Source organism: Staurois parvus, unplaced genomic scaffold, assembly GCF_062004578.1.
Source record: "Staurois parvus isolate SC_StPar_1 unplaced genomic scaffold, SC_StPar_1.0 ptg001746l, whole genome shotgun sequence".
NCBI classification, from domain to species: Eukaryota; Metazoa; Chordata; class Amphibia; order Anura; family Ranidae; genus Staurois; species Staurois parvus.
Window position 1 is genome coordinate 144,252 of NW_028319542.1, and position 12,563 is coordinate 156,814.

At 42.7% G+C, this 12,563-nt stretch overlaps 1 protein-coding gene across 2 annotated transcripts in view; it reads right to left on the reverse strand.

Annotated features, from left to right (window-relative positions):
- The window catches only part of APIP (APAF1 interacting protein), a 38,086-nt gene extending 28,320 nt beyond the window's left edge, over positions 1-9,766 (reverse strand). Inside the window, exons 1-4 of one of the 2 annotated variants that reach the window (XM_089663677.1) lie at positions 9,621-9,766; positions 7,935-7,990; positions 6,276-7,105; positions 1,345-1,445 (exon numbers count right to left, since the gene is read on the reverse strand). In XM_089663677.1, coding sequence (XP_089519803.1) covers positions 1,345-1,445; positions 6,276-7,105; positions 7,935-7,971 — 968 coding nt within the window. In that variant the 5' untranslated portion in view covers positions 7,972-7,990; positions 9,621-9,766. Of the gene's footprint in view, positions 1-1,344; positions 1,446-1,588; positions 1,863-6,275; positions 7,106-7,934; positions 7,991-9,620 lie in introns of those variants that run through there. The other variant, XM_089663678.1, reaches the window with a different exon arrangement.
- Positions 9,767-12,563: the final 2,797 nt, after the last annotated feature.

A 12,563-nucleotide genomic window follows, 5' to 3' on the forward strand; every position in this document is an offset into this window, starting at 1 on the left:
TAGCTCTGAGGAAGGGGGTTCATCTCCCGAAACGCGTCAGCTTATCCCTATTAATGGCACAGCATTGTATTGACTGTCATTGTGGACCACATAATCTGCTTTTAATTTCAGTTGGTTTGTGAGTATACATCTATTTGTCTATATAATAAATACATGGTGTACCACGGTAATGCACGATGACAGTGCGCCCTTGTCTGCTTTTGTTCACTAGTGTCCAGATTTCCCGATCTTTGAAGGCTAGCACCTCTCCGTTTGGCATTCTGAATTTCTTGTAGTCTGCATGAAGATTTGAGCGCTCGTTTGTTTGTCTTTGCCTATCAGTGCTGCCCATCAGTGCCAGTCAGTGCCGCCTATCAGTGCCCATCAGTGATTTTATAGATTTATAACAAAAACTAAGAAAAAACATTTTTTAAAAAAAATTTCAGTGGTTTTTGGTTTAAGAAAAAATAAAAACCCAGAGGTGATTAAATACCACCAAAATAAAGCTCTATCTCTCACAAAAAAATGATAAAAATTTCATATGGGTGCAGTGTTGCATGACCGTGCAATTGTCATTGAAAGTGTGATAGCGCTGAAAGCTGGAAATTGGCCTGGGCAGGAAGGGGGTATAAGTGCCCTGTAGGCTAGGGGTTAACTAAAAAAAAAAAAAAAACAGATTTGTATCCACCCTGATTGGTTCAGTACAGAGGAGCTTGCTAAGGTGGGTTTGGACTGGGATTACAACGCGCCTGAGCTCATCCCTACTAAGAAGCCTAAATAATAGCACAGTGGCTGAATGGTTAGCACTTCCGCCTGGCAGTACTCGGGTCATTGGCAGGGGCGGACTGACCATTTGGAAACTCGGGCACTGCCCGAGGGCCCGGGGTCAGTAGGGGGCCCCATGAGATGCCCCTGGTACCTTTTTCATAGGCTTTTTTGAGTTTGGGCAAGGACACAGGGGCCCCATGATCCCCCAATGCCCGGGGGCCCCATGAGTTGTCAGTCCGCCCCTGGTCATTGGTTCAAATCCCAACCACAGCATCACCTGCCTGGAGTTTACATGTTCTCTCTGTGCCTGCGTGGGTTTCCTCCGGGTACTCTGGTTTCCTCCCACACTCCAAAGACATGCTGGTAGGTTAATTGGCCCAAGTGTATGAATGTAAGTTAGGGACCTTAGATTGTACACTCGAGGGTTAGGGACTGATGTGAATGTACAATATATATGGGTAAAAAGCTGCGTAAATGGACGGCGCTATATAAGTACCTAAAATAACAGATTAGTTTAAAATGCAAACCTGTCCCATTCCGTCATAACATAGGCATCAATGTACACACATCAAACAGTCATTCCGAAGGGTATCTTACCCGTATTTCATGCTGATGCCACCTCCGGTCCCCGTCACCCATCCCAAATTATAGAACTGCCGGCACAGCTCTGGGATCAAGTGTCGCGGGTGTCCCTTCTCCTGAAAATAGATCACCGTAGTCACCTTACTTAATCCAAAACATAATAACAATCATTTTAATAAATAACAGTGACAGTAGTAATCATATGAAATAATAATGACTATAGTAATCCCCCCCAGGATGCACTCAGTGGTCACTATACCTTAGCACTGTCAGTCTGATTGCAGTTCTCCCCATTGCAGTAGTACATGGCTCCCTGGACTGTGCTTTGCTGGACTCAGGAGTTGTTTCCTCTCTCTGTATATAAATATCTGGCCTGTATATGCTATACAGAGGTACTCAATGTGTACAGTGCCTAATGTTATGCTTCCCTGTGTTGTACAGTGTGCCTATACAGAGACAAGTCAGCTGCTGCAACAGACAAGGAGGAGCCAACCTCCTAACCAACCCTCATGGACACACTGCTATCTGGTTGCAGCCTGGAGCTCCACTCTCAGGAAACACGTGACCACACACATTTCCTGTGTAAAGTGGAGCTCCAGTAGATCCACTCTGCAGCCGGATACCGTTGCATGCCAGCAGTGATCAGGCAGCAGTGAAGAGGTTAATTATGTGAAAAATGTAAGGCGGTGCTAAAGAGGCTTTTATTCCTGTGATTCAAAGTGTTCGTAGACTGGAGCTCCACTCTCAACAGGAAACATGTGACTTCCACTCAAAGCTTTTTTTTTTTTTTTTTTTTAAATCAACTTTAATGTAACACACAAGCAATAGACACAACTGGAGTCAGTGGAGGTCACATATGTCATGTCTAGAGTGGAGCTCCAGTCTGCAGCCAATTACTGTTGCATGGAAGCAGTGATCAGACAGCAGTGAAGGGGTTACTAAAATAAGTGACTACTATTGCAGGCCATAGACAGTTTGTTTATCGGATGAAAAACAAAAAAATCGGTCATTCTGTTGCCACCAATGATTACAAAAATCGGCCGTTTTTCATAAATATTTCAGCATGACCAATAAAAGAAATGAGGAGGAACCGTGAAAATCGGCCGATGACATCGCCCCACTAACGGTGTGAATATCGGCTGATTATTCTTTCGGATGAAAAATCGGCCGATAAACGAGCCGTCTATGGCCTGCATAAGGCTGGGTTCACATGTATGCGGTGCGGTATATCGCATGTGATTCGCACAGGAACCGCACAGCATTCCTGTGCAAATTACATGCGATTTGTGTGCGGTGCAATTGGAGCCATACATTATGTATGGCTCTAATCGCACCGCACCTGCACCACAAAGGTGCAGGACCTTTTTTTTTAGGTGCGCACTAGAATCCGATCGCATGGGTATTCACACCTATGCGATCCGATTCTGCACATCGCACCACGTTTTGTGTACTGCTTTCGGGGTGTTGTTAACATACACCCGCAGCGGTTCGCATGAACAGGGTGCGATTCTGATACGGTGCGGAATTCGCACAGAAAACGCTGCGAATTCCACACCGCATCAGTGTGAGCAAACCTTTTAGCGCTATATAAATACTGTATATTAATAATAATAACCAGAGCTAAGTGCTGTATTAAAGGTGACTGCTACTGTGAATGCTGCTGCTATCATCTATTGTGTTTCCACAATGCAACTTAAATAAAAATAAATAAAATGTGACATAAATAAAAATCAATCCATCATGGTGGAACAAAGTGAATAAAAACTTAATACAAAGTGCCCATAAAGCCTAAATAAATTCTAATAATCTAATAATGCACTCTGTTCATCAATTACTACACAATCAAAGGAAACTGGTATTAAAGTGCTCCAAAAACATATACTGTAGGTATAAAGTTCATACGATTCCAAATGTAACATAATCCAGTGCCATAGATAGAGAATCCGTGCTTTGCGTGAATTCCATGCACTAATTAGTGCCACTTCTGAGCTCTCAGAACTTTCACCTCCAATGCAAAACTGTGTGTTTAATGAGACATCTCCACAGCTGATCACTATCTCCTTTGGCCACTAGTTGCTATTCACTCCTCCTCCCATAAGGTAGATGTTAAAGTGGAGCTCCACCCAAAAGGGGAAGTTCCACTTTACAAACTGATCCCCCACTCCCAAATAAGGATTGGCACCTTTGGGGAGCAGGTACCTGAAATTGACAGGTACCTTCTCCCATGTCCGCTGCGATCGGCAGCGGAAGTTGTCCTCCTACCCTCCCTCCCCATAGTCTTCTGGGACATGTGACAGGTCATTCAGGAAACGCAGCGCTTCTCACGCATGCGCAGTGGGCACCTGGCTGTGAAGCCGCAAGCTGTCACAGCCGAGTGCACACACTGAAGATGCCGACGCCTGGAACACCAGACGAATGGTGAAACGGGCTGCGGGTCGGACACCGTGCGACAGGTGAGTGGCTGTTTTTTAAAAGTCAGCAGCTACAGTTTTTGTAGCTGCTGACTTATTTTTTTGACAGTGTGAGTGGAACTCCGCTTTAAGGTAGCCTTAGAGATCCACCATTTCAATGAATAACAGTTGCCTCACCCAAAAGAGAATATGTTTCATATAGTGTAGTAGATTAGTAAAACTTTCAGTATTTATTAAAATTGCACTTTCATTCAAAATAAAAGAAATTCACTTTACAGATGAGAGATCGCGGCTTGTACTTCCTTTATCTGCTTCCACTTACATCCGACGCGTTGTGTCACATGACTTCATCAGGGAATCCCCTGAAGTCACGTGATGCAACGCGTCGGACGTAAGCGGAGGCAGATAAAGGAAGTACAAGCCGCGATCTCTCATCTGTAAAGCGAATTTCCTTTATTTTGAAGGTAAGTGCAATTTTAATAAATACTGGAACTTTTATTAATGTATCATCTCTGGAAATCACAAGATTAATTCTACCATCATGAGTTTTCATATATTATCTATTGTTTTACTATTTGCCCGTCGCCCTATAGTAGAATTACTGGAGCAGAGCTGCGCAAAATCACAAATATATGCATGTTATTTGTATTTTCAGGTAGGGGATGTCAATCACCGAGTCCCAGGCAGAGATTCCCCGCTGGCACCTGGCGACTGCCGAGTAACACTGACAGGAGAGACCTGTGTGTAAAAAACACAGGTCTCTCTCCTGCCAGCAAGAACATGCTGCTGTGTAGGTTTCCCTAGTAAAACACACACAGCACAGCGTTAACCCTTTGATTGCCCAGATGTTAACCCCTTCCTGTCCAGTATCATTCGTACAGTATCAGTGCTTTTTATTAGCACTGATCACTGTACTGCTGTCACTGGGGATGTCAGTGGCAATTAGTCAGTTTCCTCCCAGTGTCAAAATGCCCACCACAGTCTCGCTATAAGTCACTGATCGCCGCCGTTACTAGTATAAAAGAAAAAATTAATTTTCAGTATATATAGCGCCATTTGTAAATGCTATAACTTTCACATAAAGCAATTCATTTACACGTATTGGGATTTTTTTTAGCAAAGACATGGAGCAGAATACATTTTGGCCTAAATTTATGACGAAATTTAATTTATTAATTTTTTTTACTGGGCATGTTTTATAGCAAAAAATAAAAAATATTGTTTTTTTTCAAAATTGTCGGTCTTTTTTTTTTGTTTATAGCGCAAAAAATTAAAAACCGCACAAGTGATCAAATACCACTGAAAGAAAGCTCTATTTGTGGGAATAGCTAAAATAACGCAGCGCCGTATCTCAAAAAAATGGCCTGGTCAGGAAGGGGGGGGGGGGTAAATCCTCTGGAGGGCAAGTGGTTAAATTCACAATATTTAAACTCACGTTCACAAACCATTCTAACTGATAACCCTAACCTTTTGCACTGCAAGCAGAAGCAACGATAGGCTACTGTTATATATATATATATATACACTGTTATCTCTAAACTTTATTTTAACTTCATACTTGTGGTATATGTGTTATGTTAGTTGAGCACTGGCTCAGAAATGAGGTTATTTAGATTATTTTGTTTTAATTATCAATAATTTTAATTACTATTATTAATTATTATCAACAGTAAAGGACAAAAGTACAAAAGGAACATACATCCTAATTCATCCAAATATACGAGGGGCATTCAAGTCAAACCAGGACTTTTCATTTTAGAGGTATAAAAAGGAATGCTAGCGTGGTGGTACTACATGCAGTAGTAAGTGGCAAGCGTGTCCTATTACTGATAGGTGGAGCACATGTCACGGACCAGTCCAGAGACCATTAATCAAGATGGTAGACAACAGTGTCAGTGTGTGCATGGAAGAGCATCTAGTGATAAAATTTCTTGTGAATGAAGGTGTAAAACCCGTGGATGTCTACAGAAGACTTCAAGCACAGTACGGTGAGGACACACTCAGCCGCAGTAAGACATTTAAATGGTGTAAATGTTTCAAAGATGGCTGTATGCCTTTCAGTGATGATGGCCGTGGTGGTTCCCAGCCCACAGCAGTCATTCCTGTGAACAATCAGCAAGTGGAACGCCTGATCCTGGCTAATCGACAGATAACCTGTCGTGAAATTGCACAAGAGATGAATCTTTGTGGGAACGGTGAACAAAATGATGGCGAAGTGAAGCCGGCTGTCCTAGGATGGTTCAGGTGTACTGACATATCTTTCTATGCTGAAGCTTTCCAGACATTAGTAAAATGCTGGGACAAATGTGTAAATGTAGCAGGGGAGTATGCAGTTTCCATTCCTTGAAATTGGTCTTTTATTATATGAACTCAAAAGTCCTGGTTTGACTTGAGCTCCCCTCGTACAAAGTAACAGAGGATATAAAAAGGAGAACTACATCACAAGATTAACCAAAATGTCACCTATAATAAGCACATACAAGATCAAGACCATTCAGGATCAAATAGTTAAAAGATTGGTAAATAAATATTTACTTTGGGTGTAGCCGGCACAGATGGCAGTGCATATGTGTGTTCTACCACAGATGTGAAGGACAGTGGTCTTGACAGTGGACGGGATGCAGCAGGTGGTGGTTTCAGCACTGAAGAGCGTGCAGTGGATGATGGGATCAACGCTGGAGAGCGTGCAGTGGATGATGGGATCAGCGCTGGAGAGCGTGCAGTGGATGATGGGATCAGCGCTGGAGAGCGTGCAGTGGATGATGGGATCAGCGCTGGAGAGGGTGCAGTGGATGATGGGATCAGCGCTTGAGAGGGTGCAGTGGATGATGGGATCAGCGCTTGAGAGGGTGCAGTGGATGATGGGATCAGTACTGAACGGGGTGCAATAGATGATGGGATCAGTACTGAACGGGGTGCAATAGATGATGGGATCAGTACTGAACGGGGTGCAGTAGATGATGGGATCAACACTGAACGGTGTGCAGTGGATGATGGGATCAGCACTCGAGAGGGTGCAGTGGATGATGGGATCAGCACTGGACTGGGTGCAGTGGATGATTGGATCAGCACTGGACGAGGTGCAGTGGATGATGAGATCAGGACTGGACGGGGTGCAGTGGATGATGGAATCAGCACTGGAGGAGGTGCAGTGGATGATGGGATCAGGACTGGACGGGGTGCAGTGGATGATGGGATCAGCACTGGAGAGGGTGCAGGAGATGGTTGTTTCAGCACTGCAGAAACTTCACATGACAATAAATGTTTTTCCATATCCACCCTGCGTATAACTGTTCTTTTACAGAGGTGGCAGTGATAATGTCCCACCAGCCGGCATGGTAGCCTGCACCGGCCTAAGGTTTTGTCTGTAAGAGAAATAAAATATTAATAAACTGCAATTAAAATATAACCAATTTATACAACTTTCTCAGTGTGCACATTTTTAGACTTTAACTTCAAAAACGACCTTACTATCCCCTATAATAAGACAGAAACCTGTGGGTAGGGACCAAAACACAAACAAAAGTCCACAAGCAATGTGCTAAACCCTGAGCAGAAGGACATTGGTCAGCACCGTCCATGTGATGGTGCTGACCAATCAGAAACCATTTAGCCCATACTGTCAGCACTGCGAGAAGAGGAGCCACAGCCGCAGGGATTTTAAATCCCCAGACAGGTGAAACGGCTTAATGGTGTCTGACAGCGGGGGATCTTGTACAGCAGGATTTGGGCGGATGGGTTCCAGTGGATGGTTCAAACCGCTAGAGGCTGGGGGAAGAGAGCCACTGGAGATAGGGGCAACAAAGCCGTGGGAGAGGCCGAAAGAGCCTAAGCCGCTGACGTCCGCAGTCAGATCGGGAGTCAAATCTTTGCTTGTGGAACCAGTCATGCAGGGAGGTTTCCTGCACCACTCCTGTGTGACCTCAGGCTCAAAGTCATTATGACACAGGAGCAGTGCGGGAAACCGCATGCAATTCGGACAGGAATCGCACCGCATTTTTTTGCAGTGTGATTTGAGCCCATTCCTTTTGTATGGGCTCAAATTGCACTGCAAAGATATCAATCGGTACTCGGTATCAGCGAGTTCTTGACCAAAAGTATCAGTACTTGTACTCGCCAGTAAAGGTGCAACCCCAATATAAATACAAGAATATATATGATTTTCAAAAACATGTAGGTTTAATGCCAACATACCTTTGAACCGTAAAACTCTTTTTACGTGGATATCCATGTGTGGCTCAGTCTTGGCCCTGTTAGTTGGCATGAAGGTGGGACAAAAAGGACAATGAAACTGCTCTTTGAAACAGGTATTGCATTCCTCCAACATAAACATGAACTTCCATGATCACCACAAATGTAAACAGTTACATGGTAAACAATTGCTTTTAGACAAAGAAGACAAGGAACCTCAACATTAAAGACAGCAAATCCAGTTTACAAAGTTAAAAAAGTTGAACTATAGGCAAAACTTTTTACTTTCATTTTGGATAGAGTGATGGAGGGTTATAGACCCTATCAGATTTTTTTTTTTCACCATCTGTGTCCCATTGGGGAGATTTCCCTTCACTTCCTGTCCCATAGCCAAAAAAGAAGTGAGAGGAAATCCCTGCAAATTAAGGGAATTCCTTGGGGACCCCCAGGTCACCAGAACTAGTGTCCCGATCGGGCGGACTGACAACTCATGGGGCCCCCGGGCAATAGGGTATCATGGGGCCCCTGTGTCCTTGTCCACACTCAAAAAAGCCTATGAAAAAGGTACCAGGGGCATCTCATGGGGCCCCCTACTGACCCCGGGCCCTCGGGCAGTGCCCGAGTTTCCAAATGGTCAGTCCGACCCTGGTCCCAACTGAAATATTTTCCCTCTCTTACTTTTCTGGGGACAGCCCAAAATTTTAGGTTTTCTTTGCTTTTGCTTCTAATGATAAAACAGGACAAATAGAGAGGGTGAATCTCCCTCACTCTAGGTTCACACCTATGCAGTTTGCGTTTGAGCCATTTCTGCATTGCATTTTGCGTTGCATTTTTGATGCTTTTTTTTTTCTTGTTGCTAAGCAGATTTAAAATGCAAAACGCATCAAAAACGCAATACATGTTTTTCTGCAATGTTTCCATTAACGTCTGTAGAAACAAAAACTCTACTTTTTGCATTCAAAAAAGTCCCTGACCCTTTCCATATAACGCACCGGGTGAAAAACGCACAGGTGTGAACCTGTCCCATAGGAAATCATGTTAAATGGACTGCACTGCATTTCTGCAAAACGCACACTGCTGCAGAAAACACGTAGATGTGAACCTAGGGTACTGGGATCACAGGCAGCAATAAAAACCTGACCTGTGTTCTTGTCCATCTCCACTCTATCCAAAACTGAAAAAAAAATGTTTTGCCTTTAGTTATACTTTAAAAGCAGAACTACACTTCATCTGAGCAGCACAAACCAAAACCACTAACTCATTCTTAATTTTCAAAGCAAACCCCCCCATCCATCCATTTACCCATCTATCCATATCTCCATGCTTTATTTTGCTGAGAAATCACTTTGAAAAACACCCCACTAGCATTTCTGGCTGCGGCCATCTTATGTAAGGGCAGATGAATTTACGTTCTGGAATCTGCAATCCATCTGCCCTTAGCTCAGGCATGCAGGCAGGAGGGTGTGCTTAGCTCCTCCACCCCTGAAGACTCCTGGGATGTGTGACATCATTTGCCTAGGCATAGAAACCAAGAAGTAACTGAAGAAATGGAAAAAAAAAAAGGTTTACAAGTAAATACGATATACTTTCCTATCTATTTACTAATAGTAGCAGCATAAGGATTCAAAATAGTTCATGTTGATTGAGAGCATAACGTTCCAGTTTAAGGACAGAAATTATGAAACCTACCAAAAATATCTCCTCGCGGTTCGCTAGCTGTCCGCTCTGTGTGACTACAGTGTTTCTGCAAAGCCCTGGCTCAGTAAATGAAAAGAAAAAGAAAGTGGCCAGCTAGATAACGTATCTGGCTACAGACTGGAGCTACTGGAGCTCCACGCTAAACAGAAGACATGTGACAGGAAATGCAGATGTGACAGGAAACATGTGACCTCCACTTACTCAAGTTGTGTCTATTGGTTGTTTGTTACATTAAAGTTGATTTAAAAAAAAAACCCTTTGAGTGGTTTCCTGTCTAGTGTGGAGCTCCAGTCTGCAGCCAAACCCCTCTCCTCACGGAAGGACTGAGCAGCACAATGATGACATAAAAAAACACTCAAACGTCTGTAGTCCAGTTTAAAAAGCAGATAAAAAGAACTCTATTAGGAAACTGTCTCTGCTTGTGCTGCCATTTTTGCTGCGCCTGCTTCATAAGATATAATGGAAAGTGGTCTCCAAGAAAATGGCTGTTCACCCAAACAGGTTTTTATAATAATAATAATAATAATAATAATAAAAAAAGATAGCGTTGTGCTCAAAAGTTTGCATCCCCTGGCAGAAATTGTGAAATTTTGGAACTGATATTGAAATTATGACATAATAATAATGATAAAAAAACAGATAAAAAAAATAAGATATATAGAATAAAAATAATAATAGGGGAAAAAAAAGGAGAGGGGAGAGAGAGAGAGATGTACTCAAAAGTTTGCATTCCCTGGCAGAAATTGTGACATTTTGGCATTGAAATTGAAAATGTGACTGACCATGCCAAAAAAAAGTGTCTGTTAATTAAGGATAGTGATGATATGAAGCCATTTATTATCACATAGTTGTTTGGCTCCTTTAAAAATCATAATGATAACAGAAATTGCCCAAATGACCCGGATCAAAAATGTCCATCCCCTGGAATGATTGGTATTGGTATAGACACACAAGGTGACACACATGGGTTAAAATGGCAATTAAAGGTTAACCCCTCGTCCTCCTGAGGATTTCCCCCCCCCTTCCTGACCAGGCCATTTTTTGCGTTACAGCGCTGCATTACTTTAACTGACAATTGCGTGGCAATGCAACGCTGCACCCAGATGAATTGACATCCTTTATTTCCCACAAATTGACCTTTCTTTCGTATTTGATCGCCTGTGGAGTTTTTTATCACCATATTTTCAGAATTTGAGAATTTTGAGAAAAAAAACAATAATTTTGACTTTTTGCTAATAAACATGTCCAGTAAAAAAATTTTAAAAATCAAATTTCGTCAAAAATTTAGGCCAAAGTGTATTTTGCTCCATGTCTTTGCTAGAAAAAAATCCCAATACGTGTAAATTAATTGGTTTACATGAAAGTTATAGGATTTACAAATGGTGGTATAGATACTGGAATTTTTTTTTTCATTTTTACTAGTAATGGTCAGCGACTTATAGCGGGACTGCGGTGGACATTCTGACACTGGGGGGGAGGGCTTGCTTGGTGTCACTGACATCCCCAGTGACACCAATGCAGTGATTAGTGCTAAAACAAAGCACTGACACTGTACTAATGGCACTGGGCAGGAAGGGGTTAACACGAGGGGCAATCAAAGGGTCAACTATGTGCAAGGAGTGTTTTACTATGGAGCGGTGTGTGTGTTTCACTCTAAGCACACTGCTCTGGATGGCTGTGCTGAGCACAGCCATCCAGAGCAGTGTGCCCGAGCTGACAGAGAGGAGGACTGTTAGTAATCAAAACAGTCTTCTTCCCCGTCGGTGATCGTCGGAAATCACCGGGCGCCAGCAAGTAATTACTGGCCGGAGCCTGGTGACTGACAGCCGCGGCCACGAATGGCGGCGCGGGTAGGGCGTGCACCCCCTACCCGGAAATGCACCCCTGCTGCCCTGTAGCAGTATTTCTGCTATAGGGCAGTCGGGAAGCGCTTAATAAAGATAGATTAAAAAAATAAGATAGATATATAGATTAAAAATAATAATTTAAAAAAAAAAAAAAAGATCGATAAATAGAGTTTTGCTCAAAAGTTTGCATCCCCTGGCAGGAATCGTGAAATTTTGGCATTTATATTGAAAATGTGACTGATCATGCCAAAAAAACTTGTCTGTTATGTGAGGATAGTAATCATATGAAGCCATTTATTATCACACAGTTGTTTGGCTCCTTTTTAAATCATAATGATAACAGAAATCACCCAAATAGCCCGGATCAAAAGTTTCCATCCCCCGGAATGTTTGGCCTCAGTACAGACACACAAGGTGACACACACAGGATAAAATGGCAATTGAAGGTTAATGACCCACATCTGTGGCTTTTAAAATTGCAATTAGTGTCAGTGTATACACAGTCACAGAGTTTGTTAGCTCTCACGTGAATACACTGAGCAGGCTACATACTGAGCCATGGGGAGCAGAAAAGAACTGTCAGAAGACCTGCCTAACAAGGTAATGGAACTTTACAAAGATGGAAAAGGATATAAAAAGATATCCAAAGCCTTGAATATGCCAATCAGTCCTGTTCAATCACTTATTAGAAGTGGAAAGTTTGGGGATCTGTTGATACCAAGCCAAGGTCAGGTAGACCAAGAAAGATTGCAGCCACAACTGTCAGAAAAATTGTTCTGCATAAAAAAAAAACCCCACAGATAACCTCAGGAGAAATACAGGCTGCTCTAGAAAATGACGGTGTAGTTGTTTCAAGGAACACAATGATACTTGAACAAAAATTAGCTGCATAGTCGAGTTATTATTATTATATCGAGTTTATATAGCGCCAAAGGGTTTGCTCAGCGCTGTACAATAGAGGGGGGAGTTACCAGAAAGAAGCCTTTACTGAGCCAATGCCACAAAAAATCCCAATGAGGCGTGTCAAGGTGTTGTCAGGCATATTGTAAGCGGGGTATTTTGTGGCATTCGTGCAGTAAAGGCTTTT